The 27,376-nt window shown below is 38.7% G+C and overlaps 1 protein-coding gene across 3 annotated transcripts in view; it reads left to right on the forward strand.

Moving 5' to 3' along the window:
• The window catches only part of ACTN1 (actinin alpha 1), a 114,972-nt gene that overhangs the window by 48,280 nt on the left and 39,316 nt on the right, over positions 1-27,376 (forward strand). For all 3 annotated transcript variants that reach the window (XM_015814089.1, XM_015814088.2, XM_015814090.1), the window contains exons 2-6: positions 11,353-11,467; positions 15,501-15,620; positions 21,817-21,903; positions 24,226-24,313; positions 26,303-26,381. In XM_015814089.1, coding sequence (XP_015669575.1) covers positions 11,353-11,467; positions 15,501-15,620; positions 21,817-21,903; positions 24,226-24,313; positions 26,303-26,381 — 489 coding nt within the window. The remainder of the gene's footprint in view (positions 1-11,352; positions 11,468-15,500; positions 15,621-21,816; positions 21,904-24,225; positions 24,314-26,302; positions 26,382-27,376) is intronic.

Consider the following 27,376-nt stretch of genomic DNA (forward strand, 5'->3'; position numbering starts at 1 on the left):
TTTTTCTACTAACAAACCAGAATTATTTTTCCCCTTAATTTCTGCTTATTAGGAGAGAACTATGCCAGAGTTACTGGTGTACACACAAAGATAAAGATGTTGAAGATGCTGTCAAGATATTATGGCTATTGGCAAAGCCAAACCATAATGATTCATGAAAAAATTGTTGTTGTTTTTTACCGTTGTGGCTTACCATAATATCTGAATATGACAATATTTTTGTTTCCCAATGCTACTGTTTTCTTCCTTGAGATTCAAATTACATTTGTTAATAGACTATTTTCATAGAAATCACTCAATGAGAAATCAGAATAGATTGGTTTTGTATATCTTCCTCTAATAGAGCATTGTCACTATTAGTAAAAACATGTTTTTGGTGCTTTCTGAGCTTTGTTATTTGCTTGTAAACATTTCAGAGGTTTGTTACACTCATTCACATTGATGATGCTACCTAGTTGGGTAGTAAAACATCTGCAAGCAAACAACCAAGCTCAGAGAGCATCTAGCTCAGGGGTGTCAAATTGCCGGCCCACAGGCCGGATGCATCACGTGGAAGCCGCGCCCACTCCATTGCCTGCAATGGCAAAACCGGCCCGATACGTTGCGCGACGTCATGTGACGACGCAAGTTTGACATGCCTGATATAGCTCAACCCTGAGCTACAGATACAACTTGAATACCATTGGGCAACTGCAGAATAAAAAAATGGAAGGTTTATTTGGGTGGAAAAAACTTAGAGGGAGAATAGAATACACACATACAAGCACAATATATAGAGCTCAAAGCTAATAAGGTATTTTTGAAATGAATATATTTTGCAAGATAAGATAAGTTTCAGATATTTTGAATGCTGAAATAAATTATACTGCACAATGGATTATAACACAAGAGACGTCCTTTCATAACAAATGTTAGTATTTAATCTGTCAAAAGATATTTAGAAATGTATAAATATTATATAATTTAAAAAGGGAAGAAGATTATCAACTTTCATTTATATGGAAGTTAGTGATTGGTTACAAATTTTTACAAAATATAGATGAATCACAGGAAGACCCCTATCTGTTTCTAAATATTACCGTAGATCCCAAATGCTCATATATTGTCTATGCTGACTCTGGTGAAAATAGTATAAAGTTAGAGCTAACAGATACAGACTGCAAGAATCCAAACAACTAACCAGTGGATGGTAGCAGATTTATTAATTGATTTATTGATTTTCTTAGCTACTGATTTGTAGTCTCCTGAATTTTTCAGCCCAATTAAACATAATTCTATACAAGTTATTTTCACAACTGTCTTAAGTGACATGTAGAACTTGCAAAAATAAAGCAAGACCTGCTCACGCTGAATGAGGAAGTGCATTGGTACTTTGCTGACCAAAGATAGACTTCATTTTCCCCCCCAAAAAAGCTCGTCTTCTGAGAGATTCAGAGCACTGCAATATTACATACGCTCTTTTGAACGCATAGGTAAATTTTCTGTTAATAAATGTTATTAACTAAAGTTCTTGGATGTTTATTTCATGGGACTGGAACTGTAGTCCAGTTACACTGCAAGGAAATACAGGTAGTCCTTGACTTACGACCACAATTAAGCCCAAAATTTATGTTGCTAAGTGAGACATTTGTTAAGTTGAGTTTTGCCCCATTTTAAAAACATCTTGCCAGAATTGTTAAGTGAATCACTGTAGTGGTTAAATTAGTAACATGGTTGTTCAGTGCCTTCCCTATTGACTTTGCTTGTCAAAAGGTGGCAAAAAGTGATCACATGACCTTGGGACACTGCAGCCATGATAAATATAGTCAGTTGCCAAGCATCTGAATTTCGATCACACAATTATGGAGATACTGCAGTGGCCATAAGTGTGAAAAATGGTCATAAGTTACTTTTTCAGTGCCGTTGCAACTTTGAATGGTCACTAACTAAATGAGCTATTTTAAGTCCAGGATTACCGTAGCTAAAAAATAACAGCAGTTGTAGATCAAAGCAACATCATGCTTGCAAGCAGAGGCATTCAGCGTCAACAAAGGGTCAACAAAGTCGAGGGCAATTGAGAGACATGATTGCAGTCCTACCTTCTTTTATATTCATCACAAAATGCATGTAAAAAGGACAAGATTTCATTCTTGTGGTCCTGGACTTTATCTTTACAGACAACCTCAGTGGATGTCAATGCTTGCAATTATGGCTTAATATTTTGTGTGTGTGGGGGTGTGTGTGTGTGTGAACCTTATGGTTTGTTTTTAAGGATGGGTTTAAAAATAACTAGCCCAAATCTGCTTTTCAGCTATTAGTGTTTTTCATATAAGTTGTCTTGAATCAACAGTTGTGGAATTGGCCTTTAATCACCATGGTTGATTAAGTTACTTGATTGTTAAGTTACTTTCTTAAATATGGTAGCTTAGATTAAATGGTAGGAATCTGGGTCTAATACAGTGGTTCTCAACCTGTGGGTCGGGACCCCATTTGGGGTCGATCAACCATTTCATGGGGGTCGCCAAGCAAGGCTGTCCACCATTTTTTTTTGTCCGCCATTTTTTTTTGTCCGCCATTTTTTCCCCAGCTGGTGGTCGGCCTGCTCCATCTCTGCCGCTTGCCAGCTACGCCTCGGCTGGCGCAGGGGGCGGAACCACGCATGCGTGGTGCTCCCGGGCAGGGAAAGTCCTCGACTTACGACCGGTTGGGTAGTCCTCGACTTACAACCAGTTTAGTCCTCGACTTACGACCGGTTTAGTCCTCGACTTACGACCGGTTGGGGTCGCGGCATTAAAAAGGTTGAGAACCACTGGTCTAATAGGAGAAAGGAAGGATTGTAATGGAGAGAAGGAGTTAAGGCCATAAAGAGAGACTGAAAGAACAGATGCAAAGGTCACTTAAAACTGGAATGTCACTTTGAAAGCAGTAAGGAGACCAAAGTGCTTGTTTGGCTTTTTAAATATTCTGGTGTTTGTGTGATTGCAGCTTCTGTGTGATTGCAGCTTCGACATTTAGATTGCGAGCAACACTTAAGGGCTCAAGTGAATTAAAATTTCAATATGTCTCTTTCTGCGGCAGTTAGTGCTTCAGTAATAGTTTCAAAACTAGTACTTGTTGTCATGTTATTTAGTGAAAACCTACTGCAGTTCTTAGAAAACAATGATAGTAATCCCTACATTTTAATTATATATCATGATTGTATTTATTATTCAAAATATTCATATCATAGCAGGGTAGGCACCCTATTTTGAAAGGTGCATCAACTTGTTTTAGGCTTCTAGTTATGAAGTCCTTTTTTGAACTTCTGGTTAGGAAGTCCGTGGTTATTAATGGTGGGAGTCATAGGGATCCAATAAATGATATCATGTGCATTGTGACATCATTGGGTAATTAATGGAAATTACATAATTTGAATGAGAAGGTCATGATGTTTCTTGCCTCTCCCCCCCCCCCACACACACACACATGTGGGCGGATGTTCATTTCAACTATTTAGGCAACTAAATCATGGTACTGTATACAATGTTAGAATTAGGAGCAGAGACATGAAATCTGAAACTGCTAACCTAGAGTGGATTCCTTCTGCTCTCTGTAATGTCTATCGGAGACAAGTCTAGCAGACCATGAAGTTCAGTAAAGGAACAGGTTTATGAGAAAATCTTACCTCAGTTTAAGGAAATCTGCTGAATACAAATGTAATCTCAACAAAAGGTGTTTTTGGGCAAAGTTGTTGGGAAACCTCTAGTTTAAATCAATCACTGCTTTTTTTTGTAAGGAAAAGCCTGTGGGGATGGGAAGCATGTTCTGAGATGTGGTATTATAAATATAACACATTAAATGCACAAATCATTTCATTGATGGCTATGAGTGTCCTATCAGATGCAGGACCTTGGCAAGCTATCACAGAAGATAAGATCAAAAATAGTGTTTTATGTTTTGATAGAATTATCTACTGAACCTCCCTTGAGCAATACCTACCTAAAGGATATTGGATTAATGTGGGAAAAGAAAATGGGAATTGATTAGGTCCTTATGGGCCAAAGCAGCTTTAAAAGGAACTGAAGGACTTCTCCTGCAGAGTGTTAGGTACTCTGCTGACTTTAGCAATGTCAGAGACCTATGATGTGGCTGATCTTACAAAGTGGGAGGAAAGTTGATGCCAACGTTTTACTAACTAGATAAGATTTCTCTGACCTCCTAAGATGAATTACTGGATGCATTTTTGCTGCTGAAAGTTCCATGTTTCCAGCCTGTAAGTGTTTGCTCTCTTCATTATTATTATTATTATTATTATTATTTATTTATTTATTTATTTATTTATTTATTTATTTATTTATTTATTTATTTATTTATTTATTGAATTTATATACCGCCCTATCTCCCTTACGGGACTCAGGGCGGTGAACAGGCGATAATAAAAACCACGATAAATATACACAAGTTTCTGTTCTAAAATCAAATTAAATAACAGGCCTGCTCTAAAAGTACCCCATACAAAACCCCCACTAAAACATAATCAAACTACACCAGGCCGGCCGCACGGAATAAATGGGCCTTCAGGGCTCGGCGAAAAAGGCGCAGGTCCGCAACTGTACGTAGGTTGGGGGGGTAGGTCATTCCAGAGGGCAGGAGCTGCCACAGAGAAGGCTCTCCCCCTGGGGGTCGCCAGCCGGCATTGTCTGGCCGACGGCACCCTAAGGAGGCCCTCTCTGTGGGAGCGGACTGGTCGAAGGGAGGTGTTTGGTAGGAGGCGGTCTTGCAAGTACCTAGGTCCATTGCCACGGACCTCTTTGTGGTAGGTAAACAGTTCCTTCACTGTTACATACCAGTCATAATAAACATGTTGTGGCAGAATACTTTTCTTCTGAGCTTAGAACAGTTAAGATTTTGTCACTTGACTGTGGCATACATCTGCCAATGCTTTCTAGAACATTGTAAGAGGGAAGACTTACGTTTTAGAAACGGAAGTGAGCTACCGTAAGAATGGATTGGCAATGATCTCAATATAACTTGTGGGGTCTCAAGGAGACACTTACTTTACACTTAATTCTTGTTGGACTTAGATAGATGGAGTGAAATATTAGTGACCCTTTATACAATTGCAAAGTCTCTGCTTTGAATACCCAACTGAGATAAACAATGGCTTCAAAGCAATAATGTTCCAAGCCAGTAAAATGCAGTGAAAATTAGATGAAAGTAATTGCAGGACTTGTGAGACCTGTACTGTTGCCATAGTGAAGGGTAACTTCTTTGTATAGCTATGGAGTTTGGCCAAGTTCTATAGATGTCTTGGGTCTCATTTCAAATGGATGAACTCAGAAATCGTGGATGAAGAAAGGAAAAAAGGCTGACACTGTACAAAGCAATCTTATCAGATTCTGTTTTATTCCAATATTTTTTCTGGTAGTTGTAAATGTATGCCAATAGTATTTTTCCCTTCAGTATCATCAGATGCTGAGTTCAGGCATGTTTCTGAATTCAGGATTAAAGTTCAGATCCATCCCCATGGATTGGGAGCAGAGGATTAAAGCTGCCCCATCTCCTTCTGTGTTCCAGATCTGGATTCATATAAAAAAGCAGTCATTGGGTCCCATAAAGCATATTCTCTATTATCTACAGTGGCTGAGAAATGCCAGTGATGTTTAACCATTTAGAAATAGGATTCACTATTGAATTTCTATAAATACTGTAATGAACAGCGTAGTTTCATGTGAAGAACTACCAATGAATAATATAAACAATGCTCATAGACCTAATTTATGGTGTTTTATTCTTGATTGTAAGCCACCCAGAGTTTGGTTTAAGAATTAATTTACCTTTGGGAAAATTAATCTGGGGATGAGGGAGAGTTGGATGCTTTGTGGTAGGTAAACAACACTGTTACTTGGAAACATACAGGAGTATATATTATATAATAAATAAATATTTTTGAATCCAGGAATCCAACCTCCTCAATTTCCTGTGGGAAGGAAATCTTCAATTGTTTTGGAACTGCCATTTTCAGAATTCCCAATTAATATGGAAGGATTTCTGTGAACTTCATTCCTAGCACATCTAGCACCAGATTCAGTAAGGTTTATGGCAGACCATTTGCAGGAGATATTCAAGTGCTGCACTTTAGACAACCAGTTTTTCTCCTTTTAAGATAAAGCAAGGTTCTGTGTTACCTCCAACCTCTGCCGCCCTAACCCATCCATCACTATCTTAAGGCAATAGTCACTCTCTGAGGACACATTTGGTGTGCTGGTGGGGGCTTTTTAAAACAAATATAGGTTGAACTTGGGAGCTTTTCCCCTGCAGACATGCCACTGATACATTAGTCCAGTGGTGGCGAACCTGTGGGCACGTGCGCCTTTGCCCCAGCCCCGCCTCCCCCCACGGCCCCCTCCTCACCAGCAGGCCCCCCAGAGGGGAGTCACCCCCAGGCGTGGCCTGCGCAGAGCAGCACAGCCAAGGATATTGCAGCCGGGCAGTAGGGACAAGGCTCTGCCCTCACACCCCGTCGCACGCAGATGATGCTGCGGGACGTGGGCAGAGAGCATGACCGCCATGGTGCCGCTGGGCCGCCTGGGCGATCGGCGGGCCATGGAGGCAGTGGGTGACCCTGTGGGTGGGGGCGAGGCGGTTTTTGGGCACTCAGTCTCTAAAAGGTTCGCCATCACTGCATTAGTGTAGGGTTTCCTGCCTGAGCAGGGGGTTGGACTCGATGACTTCCAAGGTTCCTTCCAACTTTATTATTATTATTATTATTATTATTATTATTATTATTATTATTATTATTATTATTATTATTATTATTATTATTATTATTACTGTATGAATATTGCTAGCCCTCATGGCTTCCACACAATGTTAATCAAGTGGATAGATGAAATGACCAAACAAGCTCATTAAGGAAATGAATGGGAAGATTATACAGAAACATGTGAACTGTCCTGTACCTGCCACCGTCTCCTTAATGGGCTTTTCATCCCGCCTTAAATCTGTTGCTGGGTTTGATGGCCTTATTAGCAATAGCACTTAGACTTATATACTGCTTCATAGTGCTTTGTAGCACTCTCTTAAGAGGTTTACAGAGTCAGCATATTGCCCCCAACAATCTGGCTCCTCATTTTACTGACCTTGGAAGGATGGAAGTCTGAGTCAACCTTGAGCCGGTCAGGATCGAACTCCTGGCAGTAGGCAGAATTAGCCTGCAATACTGCATTCTAATCACTGCGCCACCAAGGTTAAATAAACCTGTCTTTTGAACTCCATTGCCTGGAAGCCTAACATGCTAAAACCTTTTCCTGCAAAGGTGCAGCGACAGGTTTATTTAGAAAGTTTTTAAAAATGAGCCACAGATAGCTGTTCGATAAAGGAAATCCATATGTTTCAAAATAAAAATTGTGAATCAAGAAAACTGAATAAGCATTCTGGATATAACTGGATGTTGGGTTAAATTTTAGCTTAGTCAGGGAGTAATAATGAATGATGACTCCAAGCAAAACAATCTGTTTTTTTCTGTGTTCTCAAGTGATGTAATTCACTAACGTGGAAAACAGAAAAAAGCAGTCCTTCTATTGTCTTAATAGGTTAGATTGGCCAAGAGTGACTATTCTAAAGTTACTGTTTCATGTCTCAGTCCAAGAGTTGTTGTTTTTCCTGGAAAAATCCTCAGTATTTCCAAGAATCTCAGGAAATGAAGGTGATTATATATGCCTTGTCACCTTTCTTTGTCCATAATGATGTTTTTAAAGGATGTAAGTTTGGCATCTTTCAGCAGGATTTTCCTGATTTACACATACACAGATAACTTCACTTCCATAGTAACATGGCAACACTTACTGGTTTCCTACTCTTCCTAGTTCAGGGGTAGGCAACCTTGGCTCTTTTATGACGAGTCATAAAAGAGCCAAGGTTGCCTACCCCTGTCCTAGTTCAACTAGTTTTGATTTAGAGCTGTTGAAACAAAAATTAAATGCTATTGACAGCTTGTTGTTTTAAGCCAGAGATTAAAATTGGATTCGGACAGTGAAAAGGAGATTTGCAGACAGTAATTCAGCCAGGCAGAATTTCTTACCCATTAATAAAATTTCAATTTCTATTTTGAAAGAAATGTGTATGTGTGTGTGTTTAAATTTATATGGCAGCCTAGACCAGCTCAGTCATCCTCTAGAATATGTGGATTTCCAGAATGTCTTTGCTATGGTTAATTCTGGATGCTGAAATCTTCCCATGTTGGTTGTGAAATGCTTCTCTATGGCATTGTTATTCAAAAGGAAGGGCAAAGAAGAGGGTGTGAATGAAATTTATTAACTTCAGTAGTCAACTTCTTTGAAAGTGATAGCCTTTCCATTTCTTCATATGACCCACAAGAGGCCTAAAAAGAAACATACGGAATGGCAGTACTGAATAGAAAAGTGTGTCTCGCTCTTTAGATGCTATTTATTAGGGCTTTTGTCAAGCAATCACTCTGCCTCATTCTCAGCATTTTATGGGGTTCAGGGATCGTTGTCTTCAATTTGTAAGCATCCTGTGTTTTCCCATCACTTCTGGATGACAAGATAAAATTGTTGCACAGAGTTTTATGAATTGGCAGCCCCAGGAACTATCATTCTAGAAGTACACTGAACATAGATGGACTACTGGTTGACTCCACAGATAGAAAAAACTTTCTAGTGGGATTAAATTGGCAGAGACAGGACTGCCTGACTGATGACAACGTGTTATAAATGAGAAGCTAAACTTAATGTAGTGGCTTGCTGCAATAAATTTTATAATATTGCCTGTGGCCAGTTGAATGGTCATATAATGGCAATTTGCCGTTTCATTTTAGAAACTGTTAAGTGCTCTATCGTGTTGGTCATGCATCATTTGGCTGATATAAAAGAAGCTTTTACAACTGGCATGATTCTTGTATTTGTAGCAAGAATAGTTTTATGTGAGGAGGAGAGAGAGAGAGAGAGAGAGAGGAGAGAGAGAGAAAGAACACACTTTTGTTATAGTTTTATGTGATAAAGGTTAGCATCTGCAGCAGGAATTAATAGTGTGAAGTCCATAAGTGAAATTATGTTCAGCATGGCTTTTCAGTCCACCCTGTTCTAAACTGGTTGAATGATGAGTAAATAAGACATTTATGTATCATATTTAGTATAAAATGATTTATGCATTGTGATAACCTTAATTTAAATCATGCATTAAAATCTGAAATGAATATGACCTATCAAAAGAAAACGTTCACCCAAGTTTCAGTAACCATGAAAACATTGTTTTGTTTGTAGTCAGTTGTGCATGTCGCTGAAATAAGGTGAACGACAATTTATTTATTCATACATATCTGTTCTGTAAGTGTAAAACTATCTTTAAAATATTTTAAGCATCTCATGGTTTAAAACATGGAAGATATGTTGTTTTTGATTAATACTGCCCCTGAGGTATCTAGGGCAGTATCTCACCACGGCTAACTTGCCGTAGCCAACTCACTGCTATCAACTCGCCATGGTCAACTCACTGTGGCTAGCTTGCCATGGCCAACGTGCCATGGGATTAACTCACTGCGGGACAATTCAACAATTTTATTTAATTATTTTAAATAATTAAAAAATATTTTTTTAATTCCACCATTTCTTTGATGTTATGTAATTTTTGTCCTGCGGCAAGTTGTCCCGGGGTGAGTTAGCTGTGGTGAATTGTGCTGTGGAGAGTTGCTTGTGGTGAATTGGCCATGCCAAGCTGACTGTGGTGAATTGGCTGTGGCGAGTTGTCTAGACCTAGACCAGGGGTAGGCAACCTTGGCTCTTTTATGACTCGTGGACTTCAACTCCCAGAATTCCTGAGCTAGCCATGCTAGCTCAGGAATTCTGGGAGTTGAAGTCCACGAGTCATAAAAGAGCCAAGGTTGCCTACCCCTGACCTAGTCCCTCAGTCTGAGAATGTTAATGGACACAGAAAATATGGGATAGAAATTTCACAAAAATAGACACAGTGCTTTTTTTCTAAAAAAAAAAAAAAAAGGTGTTGGAACTCACACCTGTCATGCAACCCACCTTGCCTACCCTACAAGGTTCCATCCAAAAAAGGTGCCGGAACTCCGTTCTGGGCGTTCTATGAGAAAAAAAGCCCTGAATAGACATATTCTGGAAGTGACACATAAAGCAATTTTAGACTGGTCCTCAATAGAAATTATAGGGCAGCAACACTTTGCCCAAATTAGCAGTTATAGGAAAAATAGTGGTTCCCTAAAGTGATGTAAAAGTAAAAAACTCTTTTTTTCAATTGTATCTCCTCTTATCAGTGCCATAAACCTGTAAACTCAGAAAACAATGATTGAAAACTCAAATAAAAGCATTTGCTAAAGAATTACCTGTGGGAGCTAAACAAATTACCTAGCTGCACTCCATATATTACATTTGACAGCCACTAATGAAGGATTTAGTTGATAATGTGCAAAGATTGGACTGGAGGCCTGAGAGCTTTATGGTTTATTTGTTCATTTTTTTTTAAAGTTTGCAAACAGCAGACCATGTATTTTTTAGGTCAGTCATCAAGAAAGTTGGAGGGGGGAAACTACCTGCAGACTGACTTTTCTTATTCAACAATTGATTTGAGTTTAATCTACCGACAAACCTATTCGGGATTTACAGTGATTAGCAAAGGTTTTTGACTCCTACCTGTGAACAGTAGCAACAGTAGCACAATTCTCCTTGTCTGCCTCCGCAGATTATGTTGCTGAGATGAAAAAGATTTGGGGGATAGCCAGGAGTACTAAAGCCTATTCAGTTTGCTTATTTACAAAGAATAGCAATCAATATCTGGTTTTAGATTTCTTTGGCTCTGCCAGCCTACTCAAGCACATGGCTCAGGATGGTGGATCTTTGTAGTCTAATAAAAAAAGAAAGTACCGTAGTTCCCGCAAAACTGAGATTTACCTGTTTTTGACATTGGAGGCTTTGTTGGATTTGGCAACCTTAGCTTAAAATAACCCTGGTATAATTCTGGGGGAATGAGTGGATTCTGTGATTGAGGTGGAAACTGCAAAAGCAGGAATCCTTATGCCAGAATAAAGCTTGCTCCAACCACTGGGGACCCATTCAGAGAAAATGGTGAATGAACTCTATAGAGTCATTCTTTGCAAGGACTTGCACTCTGCCAGACATGCAAAATTAGCTTCCCCCTTCCCCCCACCTCCAGCTTGTATTATTATCTCCTGGGCTTTTGTGCACTAAGGAAATAGAACATGAAGAACTAATAAATCCAATTAAACTCTGACATTAATTCAGTAAATCACACAGGAGCAGTGTTTTTGCAATACTATGGATTTTTTTCGGCAGCCTTACAGATTCTCTTAGGAGAAGAATTAATCCCTTTTCTTCTCATTTTATCTCTTTCCAGACATTTACAGCATGGTGTAACTCTCACCTCCGCAAGGCTGGCACCCAGATTGAGAACATAGAAGAAGATTTCCGAGATGGCCTGAAGCTCATGCTACTCCTGGAAGTTATATCAGGTGAGACCATTGTTTCGCAATAGTTAATGGGCTGGAGGGGAGAAACCTGTGCTTCAAGCTTTCCCTGTGGTACAAAAGAAGAGCCAAGATGGCCATGGTTTGAAACAGTGTCCCATGTGCACACAGTTCATGTTGTGAAATTTATGGAGAGAAGGAACTCCAGAGAGGCAAATAAATGGGAATCTATTCATATCCAGTATTCATTACCACATGAAGCAAAGCACTTGCTTCATCAGCATCTCTCTGTTGTCAGGACATGAAGCATCCAAATACAAACTGGTGCCTTCTAGACTGGTCAAGCCAGCCTGGAATATTAAGAGCCACAATCCAGAATATCTGAACAGTATCAGCTGGGGAAGGGTGTATCAGCATTACTTATCCAGTCACAATGTACTTTCTCAGGATTGGAAACCAAGTCAGTCAAAGCAATAGTGTTGTTTCACTTCCATATGTTTTTGTCAGGACACCTTTCCCACTTAAGCTTCATTGTGCTGTCCTCCGTAGCTACATATATAGGTAGTCCTCAACTTACGACCACAATTGACCCCAAGATTTCTGTTAAGTGATTTTTGTCCCATTTTACGACTTTTCTTGCCACAGTTGTTAAGTGAATCATTGCAGTTGTTAAATTAGTTGGTTGTTAAGTGAATCTGGCTTCCCCATTGACTTTGCTTGTCAGAAGTTTGCAAAAGGAGATCACATGACACCAGGACCCTGCAACCATCATAAATAAGAACCAGTTGCCATGCATCCAAATTTTGATCACATGACCACAGGGATGCTGCAACGGTCGTTAAGAGTGAAAAGCGGTCATAAGTCACTTTTTTCTGTGTCGTCGTAACTTCGAACAGTCGCTAAATGAAAAGTTGTAAGTTGAGGATTACCTATATAGAACTTTGATTGCTCTTCTACAACCAAAGGCCTTGGAGAAAAGTCACAAGTGGTCCTCCTTCCTCTGCAGAATTTAAAAGCAAAATGTTGAATGGTACATGTCCTGTGGCTTTCTTTGAAGTCTTCCAGAACCAGCTGAAATTGTCTCTTGTGTTATTTATTCCTGACTTGTTTATCTTGCTAGTGAAGTGCTCGCTCATGCATGGGGAAGGAGAGGAAAGCCAAGAGGAAGCAGTTTACAGACAGTGATAGGCAGAGGGCAAATAACCAACCCTTGGTGTTTTTATTTACAGAATTCTGCCATGGAATATATTTCCTTCGTGTTGCATTCTCCTCTTTGTCTTCATCTCTTTGGCCCTTATAGCGTTTTGTTTTGAACGTTGCCTTTCTCTGCAGTGCCTTCCAGGTTTTCTTTAGGAGTCTGGCTTGAACAATTCTTTGCCTTTGACTTATCCAGGAATTCTGGAAATTATAGTACCAACAAATCTAGGGATCACTGGTCATGGAGAAGCTGGTTATACACACTGTGCAGAGCCAAAATTTAATAATAATAATAATAATAATAATAATATAAACCTAAATATAGGGCGGGAAGAGGAGCGCCTGAGTCCCGCCGACTGTTAGTTAATTTTATGTATTTATTGTTAATGTTTAAATTTTAATTAATTTTCTTTATAAACTTGTAACAGGTTAATTTTATATTAATTTTGGGGAGATTTTTAATGGGATCCGGTCAGGTGCGAGCTGGAATAACCAAGTCTTAAGGGCGCGGCGGAAGGAAGGGAGATCAGGGATAACTCTGATCTCTGGGGGCAGTTCATTCCAGAAATGCTTCAAAATATTTTTTTTTGCTGCGATTTAACATGGTGGTTTGCCACATTATATGTAAGCAGGTTCCATGGCCTCTTAAAATCTCAACGATTCCCCCCCCCCCCCCCCCCGTAGAAGCCCTTTTAAGCATGTACAGTTGGCCTGAGCTCTTGAAAGCGTAGGACAAGCCCTCACTTTGTCGTGGCATCGTCTGGTAAAGATTACTGTGACTGCCAAAGGAGAGTCAGTTCGTTCTTGTCTGAAGGAAAGGCAGCTATTCTCCCGCCTCTTTGAACTTCAGGTTCAGTTGCTTTTGGCAGCAGTTCAAAGTAAACACAGTTATAACGGCTGGACATGCTGTATTTTGGAAAGAAAGGGCACATAACTGAAGAAAAGCTAGGGATTGTAGACTGAATCCTTTGCAAGAAAGGAGATGCCATTTATCTCCCTCCAACTTTTTTTTTTTTTACTATAAGGTTTATTGTTGCTGCTGTGTTATGAATGATCTTTTGACATAAGATAGCCTTTGGGGAATGTCAAAATAGAATATTGGAAATGTACAATAAAAATAATTAGAAATAGCCCCAAAGGGGAAAAAAATGGTGTGATTCAAGCCCACCAGGTCCCAGAGTTTCTGTTTCGGATAAGGACATTTGCTCTTTTTTTTGCCTGCCACTAGAGCTAAAATCTCACATTTGAAAATTTTTTGCCCACCTCAGATGTAATTCATTGATATGATATCTTTGGGATTACAGTGCAGATATATACATTTGCAGAAGTAACTGTTAGCCACCAATTATTACAGTACAAGTCAGCTGCAATAAGCAGAGTAATCAGTTGGTATGTGGCAGGCAAAAAAATCCTTTTTGATGGGCAAAAAGAAACTAGAACCCTGATAAGCCGTGGTTTAGTAGAACAAAACCCAGAATGTTTTATTGTTTCACATAAAACAAAATCCAGAGGAGTGACTAGGACAAGCTTGCCCTCCCCTTCTCTGTGGTTCCCAGTACAGCATGCTGTACCAGCCTGCCCACCCCTCTTATTTTCCAGAGCCCTCCCTTCCTCATTTCTGCTCTGCCACCCCTGATATTGTTGCAGCACAGCACTGTTTCCTGGGCTAGCCTGTCCCCAGATCTTCCCATGTTTCTCCTTAGCCATTAATGTCCTTGGCTTTTTCCCTGCTTCCCCCTGCCCCCAACTCCAAACCATTTGTGTCTGGATAAAAACAGCTTCATTTTGTTCTCTGCTTGGGCCAAAACTCCCGAAGCGTGTATGTTTCCATTCAGGCACAGACCACCCATAGTCAGCTGTTCCATGCACCAAACATTTTGCACATCTTTAGAAAAAATAATCCCAATGGAAAACTGCCATGACAACTTAGTTCTGCTTTTATTTACTTCTGTACATACTTCCAATTCCCCACTATGAAAATAATTGAGCACATTTGTTTAGGCACTTCATTCTGTCTGGGCTAAACCCATATCGGCACTGAATGTCATATTGTACAGGGGGGAAAGCATTATTGCTTTTAGGACCTATGTATTGAAATACATATTAGGGAAAATCATGAGGTCAGTCCTTCTGAAACAATACCACTTTGGAATAAGAGGCAATTATATACTTAAATATTCCCTATATAAAGTGTTCCCCCTTTTATTTTTATTCGTTTTGTAATTTTCTTCATTACATAGTTATAAACTTTACACTATACATTATATTGCTTTGCTACAGTATTGACTATATTGATTAATACAATGTTGAGTAAACATTATCATCACTGTAATATTTAGATAACTTAGACCATTTAGGATTCAAAACAAGAAGGAAATATCAATATTAATTATGACTTCAAATGTTAATAAGCATAAAATTATTTGGCTTTTTTATCCAGAATTGAGTACAACATTAAGAAAACACTGCATGTTGCATCAACGTATTTGTTGTACAATAAAGGTTTTGATCTCAACTTACTATTAAGATCTCCACTGTTGGAAAAGGAAAAGAGAAAAAAAATAAACAAAGCAAATTTGAAAACAGTTTAATCTCATTCCTGCTTGTGACTATGGTATGATTATTTTAGTTTATTGTTCCCCAAAGGGCTGCTTAGTATGTGTATAACTTGTCACCTGAGGGAAATAGTCAAATACATGATCCCCCTATATGATTAAGTGGTACTATCAGGTATATATAAAATTATGACTGTAAACAAATCCTAATGGATCAGCAGAGAAGCAACTGTTTTCTTTGTGTGGTATATGAATTCTTGGTAGAGGTGAAATGAAGGACTTCATTTAAAAAAAATAATCATGTCTTCTTCTCTCAACCTGACTAGGTGAACGTTTGGCTAAACCGGAAAGAGGCAAAATGCGAGTGCACAAAATCTCAAATGTGAACAAAGCTCTAGATTTTATTGCTAGCAAAGGAGTCAAGCTGGTCTCCATTGGAGCTGAAGGTAAGCAGCGTGCACTTCAAGCAGGAACTGGACAGTAGCAATAATGAACCTGCTTTTATTTGATACATATTTATTATTAGATGCATTGCTAGAAAATAATGTATTTGCTTAACTCATTCTTTGCATCAGTCGTCACACAAAAAGAAACTATAGCCCAACATACCAAAAAAACTACTGCAAAAGACAAACTAGAAACAAAAATTAAAATAAGCAAGAAAATGGTAAGAGAACACCTATCCAACCTTGACGAATATCACCGGGACCCTACAGATTACATCCCAGAGTTCTGAAAGAGCTGGCAGATGTTATCTCAGAACCGTTGCACCTCATCTTTCATATATCCTGGAGCACCGGGGAAGTACCTGAGGATTGGAGAAGGGCTGATGTGGTTCCCATCTTCAAGAAAGGAAAAAAGGTGGACCCAGGAAACTACAGACCAATCAGTCTAATATCAATACCTGGGAAGATCCTAGAAAAGATAATAAAAAAATATCTGCAAATAATTAGAAGCAAACAAAGTTATAACTGGTAGCCAGCACAGGTTTGTTAAAAACAGATCATGCCAAACCAATCTACATCCACATAGAGAGAAGTAAGCAGTGGGGTACCACAAGGTTCTGTCTTAGGCCTAGTACTCTTCAATATCTTTATAAATGACTTAGATGAGGAAATTGAAGGGGAACTCATCAAATTTGCAGATGACATTAAACTAGCAGGAATAGCCAACACCCCAGAAGACAAACTTAGGATCCAAAAAGATCTTGACAGACTTGAACAATGGGTCCTATCCAACAAAATGAGTTTCAATGTCGAGAAAAGCAAAGTTTTACATTTAGGCAGGAAAAATCAAAGTTACAAGTACAGATTGGGCAAGACCTGACTTAAAAACAGTAACTGTGAGAGGGACCTTGGAGTCTTAGTGGACTGTCACTTGACTATGAGCCAGCAGTGTGCAGCAGCAGCCAAAAAAGCTAATACAATCCTGGGTTGTATAAACAGAGGCATCGAATCAAGATCACACCAAATATTAGTACCGCTTTATAAAACCCTGGTAAGACCACACCTGGAATACTGCAGCCAATTTTGGTCAGCATATCACAAAAAAGATGTTGAGAGTTTGGAAAAAGTTCAGAGAAGAGCAACTAAGATGATCAAAGGCCTGGAGACTAAAACATATGAAGAATGGCTGCAGGACTTGGGTTTGACTAGTCTAAAGAAAAGAAGAAATAGGGGAGACATGATAGCAATGTTCTAGTATCTGAGGGGCTGCCACAAGGCAGAGGGGGCCAAGTTGTTCACCAAAGTGCCAGAGGGAAGGATGAGAAACAATGGTTGGAAGCTGATCAAAGAGAGAAGCAACCTGGAATTAAGGAGAAACTTCCTGACAGTGAGGACAATCAACCAAAGGAACAGCTTACCCCCAGAAATCGTGGGCACTCCATCACTGAATATTTTTAAGAAGAGATGGTATAGGTTCTCCTGTTTGTCTGAGATGGTATAGGTTCTCCTGCTTGAGCAGTGGACTGGACTAGAAGGCCTCCAAGGTCCTTTCCAACTTCTGTTCTATTCTATTCTATTCTATTCTAATTCTAATTCTATTCCTATTCTATTCCTATTCTATTCCTATTCTATTCTATTCTATTCTATTCTATTCTATTCTATTCTATTCTATTCTATTCTATTCTATTCTATTCTATTCTATTCTATTCCTATTCCTATTCCTATTCCTATTCCTATTCCTATTCTATTCTATGACTTCACATTTGAAGACCAACCAATTAAGGAGTCTTAGAATAGCTGGATGCAGTTTTGGGCTTCTATCCATCCATCCATTCATTTGTTACATTCATTTGTATCCTGCCCAGTCACCAAGAACCAGGTATATGGATATATACTCTCTGTGTTCCTTCTAATGGATTATTATCCTGTCTCATTATCTTTGATTTGGGGGAAGAAGAGAAAAGAAAGAATCCTATGCCTTTGTTCATCTTAGGGGGAAAAAATTGCTCATGGATTCTCTAATCCAAGAACACGATGAGCCAAATTATCTTCTTATACATCACAAACTTTCTGCCAAAATACTTGAGTGAAACAATTAATGTTATGCATGATTACAACTTGATATATCTGAGTAAGGGGAAGGAAAGAAGCAGTCTCTGAAAATGCACAATGTGCAATAGGAATAGACAGCTTTTGAAAGTTAAGAAAGATTTATTTATTCAATTTCTCTAGCTGCCCAACTCAACCAAGTGAATGTGTTTAGTTTATCTGGGCTGTCTGTTATTCTTTAGATTCAGCATGAGATATAACAAGAACATAGATATGATTAAGTTTCATTAGCCAAAATAACCCTGATATTACTTGACTACAAGTGATATCATCACTAATCATTTCCCAATCATCATCTTGGCTCCAGAATGTCCAAGGAACTATATCGGAAGTTTGAAAAACAAGAGAAAACACTGAAATTCTATATTGATACTAGATTGGCAATGCTAACATTTCTTACTGTGGCGCAAAAAGGAAACTGTGAGGAAGAGACACTGACATTTGGAACAATTTTTAAAAATTGTATTTATACAAGTGAAATCATAAATAGTGAAATTATTGTTTTTAATGACTAAATTAAAGGCACCTTCTTTATATGGTTTACAGTACTGTTCATATTCTGCAAATTCTGCAGGTTCAAGAAAGCATTCCCTTTAGTTGCTTATACTGCATGACCTCTCACACTTAGTAATGGAGTTTTTTAATCCAAAGTAAATTCTTATCAATGGCACAAAAATAGTCCACATTTTGTAATAAAATGAACTGCAACATAGAGTGTAAACACATTTTCATTCTCTTTTGATGCATTTCCACCATGTTTCCTATTTACATATGAAATAACTTCATAAATCCTCTTTGAAATCCTGATGCAAAAAATGTTTCCTGTGATCCTCCTATGTAAAACAAGGAGATAATAGAATATCAGAGTTAAACAGGGCTATACATATCAATGCATTTTGGAGTCCTTTTAAAGAACCCAGTTTTATTATGAACAGTCAGTGGTTATTTTCTGTTTGAAACAACTGAGCACCAAAGGGATGGAAATTGTATCTTTATTTGTATATTCTGTTTACAAAGACTTATTGTAGTAAAACCAATTATATGGAAACATACTCACTAGAGCAGAACACTTGGTTTCCTCTTTCCAGCTGTTCCTGTTCTTCAAACAGCAGTCTGTATCTTTTCACAGGCTGAATGCAGATCTATCTGAACATTTTTCCTTGTTGAGTGTGCTGTGAACAGCACTCTGAGATCGTGAGAGTGACAATTGTTCTAGAATTCACACTTGAGATATTTTTGCTTGACTTTTTAAGGATCCTTCGTTACAAGTTTTCGCTATTACTTCTTGGAGAATTCATATCATCATCCTTAGTCTTCAGCCCGTATTTCATATCTCTGTCAACTCCTTTTTCTTTTAATGGAGAAGCTTCATAAAGCGTGAAAGATGCAGAACAGAATCTCAATTCTCCATTGGTATGAACCTCCCAAAAGGGCCACATTGATTTTGGAGGAAAGGGGGGGGTACCCACATCTCTTCTATTCCCTACCCTGAACACCTTTAAGAACTATTAGCCTTTTCTTTGTTATATCAGAATTCTGGAATTTCAAGATAAAACAGATTTGCTCCATGCTTAACCCCTGCAACAGAAAAAATGTTTTGCATATGAACATATCTTCACATTTGATATAAAGATATATTCCTGATACCAGGGTGACAACACTGGTTTTGTGGCGGAGAACAAGACATACAAAATAGTTACCAACTTTAGCAAATAAAATCCAAACTGTTGCTCCCTAGCAATAGTTATTTTATTCATGAATCTGTCTTAAAGATTTTTTTGTCACTTACAACATTTTTATTGTTGCAAAATTGTGGAATATTGGAATGAGGTGATAGAATCTGACAGGATCACATTTTGGATGCAAATTGTTAACCCTCACTGTTTTCTTCAGAATTTGTTTTTAATGATTTCCATTGCTGCTGCTGCTACTGCTGCTGCCACTGCCCAGTCATAGATAATACAAAAATTCATTTGAATGAAGACTTTTATTGGCATAATTGTTAATCAGTCCTGCTGTCCATTATGAATTCGCTGTCTTACTTCTCTTGGAATGCTTTTGGACTGTTGGTTGACTTTGTTTGTCACACACTAAAGCCAGATGTTTAGATTGGATTTGGCATTTTTATCTACTTATTGAGTCATTCCCAAGGATGTAGGATACGCAGCTGTTGATATTTGATAGTGTTAAATGTTAAACAAGGTATTGTTGCAAGATGTAAGCTGCTCCAATAAAGCTGCCTTTTGCAATTGACTGATGATGAATTTGTCAATGTTGATGGTGTTCAGATTGTGCTCTAATTGTTTGGAATTACACCCAAGATACCCATTACTATTGATACTATCTTTGCTTTCTTTTGTTATTGTTGTTATGGTTCATTGCACAGTCTGCCAGATGTTCAAACTGGATTTGGCATTTTTGTCTACCTATCGAATCCTTTCCAATGCCTTGGGATAGGCAGATGTAGATATTTGATGGTATTGTTATGGTTCGTCACACAGCAAGATGTTCAGACTGGACTTTCTGAAATTTACATCTCACTATATTTTTTATGGGAGAGACACTCTTTGTCTGACTCCTCAGATGAGACCTGTCTAGTATGGTTGAACCTCTGGCATAGCTTTCACCTTCCTCAGAGCATACAAGGCCCATAACCACATCAAGGTAGTGCTTCACTGGGAGTATTATCAGTATCATCATCATCATCATCATCATCATCATCATCATCATCATCATCATTCTTGAATTAGGAGCTTTATATATGCACCTGCTATTAACACTGACATGATTCATTGAGTGAATCCTTCAGCTGATCTAGGCAATTATTTTGAACTACTGAACACCTCAGAACAATAGTGTCTGTCTGCTAGGCAGGCGGATATAAACACCTTAACGCTCTTTAATATAGCGTAAGGTGGTGTTATTTGGATTGGGGTGAACTTGATAGACCTTTTTTCATGTAAGAGAGTAATCAAGTCTGAATTAATTAAAAGAATTAACACCTTTCTCGATTAAATAGAAAAGTTTTTTTTCTTATCACATTACACTGTTAGTTCGATGCAAAAATATCTGTTATATCCCAAACTGTATAATGAATGACTACATAAATAAATTCAGTGATTTTACCACCTGCATTTCATTTCTTCACTCTTATTCTCTCTGTTCCTACCATCCATAGCAACAGTGAATTTCTATATATTGCTTTCTCAGGGCAATACTCCATGAATCTCATTATTATCCAGGAAATCTTATGCAATAATACATAGATGAATCTTTAAGAAACCACAAGATTCTGTTGTTTTGCTGTAAAGAAGGCTATAGCTGCTTCTCTATGGAGTTCTAAGTGGAGCAGAAATGTTAATGGAAGTGCCAGCATTTTATTGTTAATTTTCAGCTGCAGTGTCACAGCTATTAGAGGAACTGACTAGCTGATATCCTGGGGGAAACCAAGATCTGATGGGAATCTCTGAGCATCAGATTGGCCAGAAAGACAATCTAATTTCTTTCTCTTGACTACCCTCAAGATTCTTCTACCAGTTAACAGGCACTGAACTTCCTTTTATGTGCTGATGTGGACACAGGCATTGTGTAACACCAGTAAACAACCAGCCTATTTCTAAAGATTACAAATTGTGAAAGGGGGCTAATTGTACCAAACCAGATCATATTTTTTAAACATTGACTGAGCCCAACTGTTGTTTCTGGTTTTGAAAAACAAGTTCTCATGCCAACACTCTGAAAGCAGGATGTACTAAAACTTAAAACTGTAAACTGTCTTGAGCAGTCAAACAGGAAGGCATCATATGCATCAGTCAAATAAATAAATGGAAAGATATTAAAAAGAAAACCAAACAGTTCAAATTAGACCAGAGAAGCAACATGCATTCAGAGGATTTTGATATTTTTCTCCTCGGCGGATGATTTCTGATCTTCATCATAAGTCCAGAGAGTTTTTATGTACCCTCTGCCCCTCTTCTCATCATAGGTTTCAGGGGGTGTCTAGCTCTGTTGTTGGATTAATAGTTTTTTTTAAAAGAACATGCTTATTTATTTCTGGTTGTTCAACTGCTACATTTCTTTTTTACAGAGATTGTTGATGGGAATGCAAAAATGACCCTTGGCATGATTTGGACCATCATCCTTCGTTTTGCCATTCAGGATATCTCAGTAGAAGGTAAATCCCAACAGATTCTTATCTCTTTCAAGGATAGTTATGATGGGGAAGAGTTTGTATATTATGAGTTGCCTCAAAGGAAAGAACATGAAACCTATACTCTGAATGAAGGATACTTGCACGTCAGCAAAAAGTGTTTCTGCTTGATTTTTTGCACAGAGGTATCTGAAAGTTGCTGATTCTATTTACAAAATGCAGAGTTAAGGGATTCCAAGTTTGCATTCCCTGACTTGGCAGAAGAGCGGTGGACATAGGCTGACAGCTTTCATGACACTGTAGACCCAGGCTTCTCTTTATTGTTAGGGAACCTGCCTAGGCATTAAGGTCTGCAGGGGAGGCAGAGATCTCTTTCACAGAACTTTTCTGCCTGTCCACACTTTTGGAATTCCCTTCCTCAGGAGTCTCGGTTAGTTTAGCTTTCTGAAAGAGCTTCAAGAGACACCTCTTTGGTTTGGCCTTTTTATTCATTTAGTATTATTTCATACTTGGTTCATCTTTGTAACTATTGGGCTACGTCAGGGGTCGGCAACCTTGGCTCTTTTATGACTTGTGGACTTCAACTCCCAGAATTCCTGAGCCAGCCATGCTGGCTCAGGAATTCTGGGAGTTGAAGTCCACGAGTCATAAAAGAGCCAAGGTTGCCGACCCCTGAGCTACGTTAATAATTTTGAACTGATTTGTTTTATATGCGGCAGCATATTGACAGTATTGATAAAAAGAGGGGAGGATCTGATCTCAGGGCTGAGTCTGCATAGCTCTTGGATGTGAGACCACTAAATATTAATTAGAAGGCTGGAAAGCTGAAAACAGCCCTAGAAAAAAACAGTAACAAATTAATTCCGTGTTATTGTCCAGAAAACTACCTGGGCATGTTCACATAATCACTGAGTATTTGCATTTGACAGAAAGGAAATTTGACTTTATCTCTCTGAGTGCTTTTGGAAAAAGTCGAAAGAATAGCATTCCAGTTTTATAATCTATTTTTGAAAAAAGTTTAAAGAAACTTTAAAGAAAGAACATTTCAAATGAATACTGTGCTATGGAAATGCAGCATCAGTACCAGTTGCCTCAGCTGCTGCTTTTTTTTCACTTTTGGGTGCCACCTGCCAAAAACATCATAAAATCTCAGGGAAGGAAAGGGGTATGGGAAAAATACCAGTGATTGTACTTTAAATTCTTTAAACAAGGCTGATGTACTTTAAATATTTAATACTGAAGCCTATATTGGGTTAAGGCATCAGGCTAGAAACCAGACTTAGGCATGAAAGCCAGTTGGATGGCTTTGAACCAGTCACTCATTCTCTTCCCAAGCTACCTCGCAGGGTGGTTGTTTTGAAAATAGCAGTAGGAAGGAGTATTGGATATGTTTGCCACCTTGAGTTGTTTATAACAAATAATGAAGGATGGGTGTAAATAGAAATAAATAAACGTAAACATTTATTTTTAAAAATTAAATGCTGCAATCTCTTAGTCCAGTGGTGGCGAACCTATGACACGGGTGCCAGAGGTGGCACTTGGAGCCCTCTCTGTGGGCACACGTGCCGTTGCCCCAGCCTTGCCTCCCCCCGCAACCCCCTCCTCACCAGCAGCCCCCCTGGAGGAGTCGCCCCCGAGCGTGGCCCATGCGGAGCAGTGCAGCCAAGGACATGGCAGCCAGGCAGCGTAGATAAGACTCTGCCCTCATGCCCCATCGCATACAGTTGATGCTGCAGGGCGAGGGCAGAGGGTGTGGTTGCCATGGCGCTGCTGGGCGATCTGCGGCGGGCCCTGGAGGCGATGAGTGGCCCTGCGGGCAGGCGGGGTAGAGGCAGGGCAGGGGGTGGAGTGGGGGCGGGACCAGTTTTTGGGCACTTGGTCTCTAAAAGGTTCGCCATCACTGTCTTAGTCACTAAAATAATATAACGCACATAATCAAATTGATCGTAAGACTTGTCAACCATTCATATCACAACAATATTTTTATTAAGGCAGTTCATCTTAAATAGTTCTTGTGCATTCTAAAGCTTGTACCTCATTATCATAACTTTTAAGTTGAGTAAACTGTTATTTTTTATTGCTAAGTTGTTAATTTTAGTTTGCATTTTATTATTAGGGTCATTATTATTAATTAAAATTTGCTATGGCCGTCCAATGCAGAAGACTCTGGGCTGCTTACTTTTACTTTACTTTTACTATTTTACTCTGGGCTTTCAACATAAAACTGGTTCTTGGGAGATTCTGAAGTGCATATGGAAGGTGCCATCCAGGTTCTCCTCAGTGGCTTTAAAGGTCAGAATGATCAAGGAAAACGTGGAACTAATGCTTTTATCTTTTGTTCTGTAGAGACATCTGCGAAAGAAGGGCTTTTGCTGTGGTGCCAGAGGAAAACTGCCCCTTACAAAAACGTGAACATCCAAAACTTCCATATTAGGTAAAGAGCATTAAGAGCAGTTCCCTAAAAATATTACTTTTCTGATATGTCACATATCCCAGTTGCACAGCCAGTGCCTGTCCCAAGTTGGAGAAAAATCTCATTTAAAAGATTTGGATGCTGCATAATGCTCAACTCAGCTGTCCTTAAACCTTATGCTAAGAACATTCACAATTAACATCACCACTTAGATGGAGGAGGATGGAGTGTTTGTGCTTTGAACCTACCTTCCAATTCAGGATTTGAGGGCCACAATTGGCTAAAGGTTTCTTACTTTGTTACCATGGCATCAGACACATCTTCAGGATTGGGATTTCTGTCAAACAATGTGGCATTGATGCAACAGAAATTTTGCCTCTCTTTACATGTGTGTGACAATAACCCTACGAAACAGTTGGACCTAGTATCACAACAACACAATGCTGCTTTCATAATTTGTTTTTCGCTGACCCATATGCAATTCTCCCTGGTAATGTTAAAATGCTGAAGCTTTTTTTTTTAACTTTTATCCAGCCAAAACAAGATAAAGATAGGACCAGTTCAGACTATATTCCCACTTTGCTAAACTAAAGGTTGTCAAGCTAAAAATGAATGCTGGGCTAATCTTTCTTTCCTCATCATTTCATCTATTGTTAACCTAAACAACAGTTCTTTGTTATACTTGAAACATGAAGGCAATGTCGCTTCATGTTGGTTTATTCAACATGCAAATGGAAAACTAATGTTATGCTGTGGTTTAGCAATCTATGGAGAGATGATGAAAATAACTTTTATAGGATTTAAACTATGTACAACGACATGTAAAATGGCTTTTACATTACTTACAAAGTAATTAATGCAAACTCATGGGTTGAGGAACCAAGGAAGGGAATGTAGTGCTACTGCTACTTTTTTTCCTCCTTCATCCTTGCCCTACCGAGGCTTCACTCAGATAACACATTCGTTTAAAAATACACATTTCTCTAGCAGACTTGTTTCTACCTATGTTTCTGTATACTTCAGCACTGAAAAGTTTCACTGATAAAGCTAGGCCTAAGTTGATCATTAACTGTGGTTGATTACAACAGTTCAGGCAATGGAGACAAGATGGAAGCAATGCATCATGTTCTAATGACAATGTTTGCGTATTTATTTTCTCTACTGCTCTCTTCCTTCTGAGCCATTGAAATACAGTTAGTCAACACAACTGTCAAAAATCTATAAAGAAGAAAAATGAAAAGGAATATTATACCTTGAAATCCAGCAAGAAATGCTGATGCCCTTATTCTTTCCCCTCTCACCTCAGTTCTGTTAAAGAAAATATCTTTCACTCATTTGAAGAAAATAGCTCTTGTCATGTGTCACGCTGTATTCCTTTTTATATCTGTAGACAAACTGGAATCATTATTTGCCAAAATCTGACAATAGAAAGAGCAAACAACAATTTAACATTATTTTACTGGATATATCCATTAGTGATTGATAAAACAATATACCTTCTTTATTTTTATTCCTTCCTACCAGGTCCTTCTAAATATGAAACTGGTTGACTTTTCAAAAATGCTTATGAATAGAAATTTTGATTAAATCCACATACAGTTAATCTCTAGACAGCCAACTTGTTTTTTCCCTACATGTTGGCCCACAGTTTGAATTGCCCCTGATTGTTGGTTGTGCTGGCTCAGATGAAAAGAGTTGTAAGTTAATAGCATTTGTAATTTTGGAAGATGCCATGTAAATCAACTATATTTTCTCTCCCCAATTGTATGCATAGGGAACACTGTTGATTTAGACTTTCTTCAGTTTGCTTTCTTTTTTTTTTTTTATTGAAAATTTTTAAAAGTTTTACAATATAACTCCCCACCTCCCTCAAACCCCACCCTTCCCCACCCCCCTCCCTTCCCCCCGACTTCCCAGAGCTACACACAGGGTTTACAATACAATAATTGTATAATTATTCAGTTTGCTTTCTTGAAGAATATAACTAATTCTATTTTGTCTCTTTTATAGCTGGAAGGATGGTCTTGGTTTTTGTGCATTGATTCACAGACATCGTCCAGAACTTATTGACTATGGAAAACTAAGAAAGGTACTGTGTTATGTTTTGAGATGTCTCAGGTTCATAGATCCAAAAAGAATAAAACTTTGGATAATTTTACCTAAGATGAAATAGATTCTCTGAAAAGCTCAGATATATTGATTTGAGGCAGTGTTTTTTGACCTGGTGTTCTCCAAATGTGTTGGATTGACTCCCACAGCACATGTGGAAGGCAGCAGATTGGAAAAGCAAGTAGTTACATGCTGATGAAGATCTAGATCAGTGATGGCGAACCTTTTAGAGACTGAGTGCCCAAACTGCAACCCAAAACCCACTTATGCATCCTCGAGTGCCAGGTGGGTGTGGCCCATTGGCTGGATGTGGCCAATTGGGTGGGCGTGGCTACGGTAGTAACGGCAGACTGGGTGGGACTAAAAAGTTCAATCAATCAATTCCAACTTTGCAAGATCTTTTTTTTTCCTGCGAGAAGTTGAAATTGACTGATTGAACCTTTTTTTTTTTTTGCACATGGCGACGGAGGCCTAAAGCGAAAAGCTTTTATAAAACCCAGCTGAAGGCCTAGGACTGGGGTGACGGCGCGCGTGCCCACAGAGAGGGCTCTGAGTGCCACCTCTGGCATCCGTGCCATAGGTTCGCCACCACTGATCTAGATTAACAGCAGATCGACAGTTCCTTGGCCTTCAGAATTCTAACTCAGGTAATTCAAATGCTTGTTTTGATTTGGAAAAGTTAGAAGGATAGCAATTGGTGACATTTCAATAATGTTTAACATGCGTTCGTACAAATGTGTATTTAGTGTATTTAAACCTCCTAATACAGTTAAATTGACTTTTCAGGAGGAAAGCATGGCTGCTAAAGCTGAATATCTATTACATCTGAATTTATTTGGTTCAATTTACAGATTATACATAATTACACCAAAGATGTAAATTCAGTCAACTGTTGAAATTATTTTTGATATAATTGGATTTATCCATCATTTTGGGAAAGTATCTGAATGGAAAATATGTCCACAATTTCTGAAG

The sequence above is a fragment of the Protobothrops mucrosquamatus genome, unplaced genomic scaffold, assembly GCF_001527695.2.
Source record: "Protobothrops mucrosquamatus isolate PMUCROS unplaced genomic scaffold, P.Mucros_1.0 scaffold218, whole genome shotgun sequence".
NCBI classification, from domain to species: Eukaryota; Metazoa; Chordata; class Lepidosauria; order Squamata; family Viperidae; genus Protobothrops; species Protobothrops mucrosquamatus.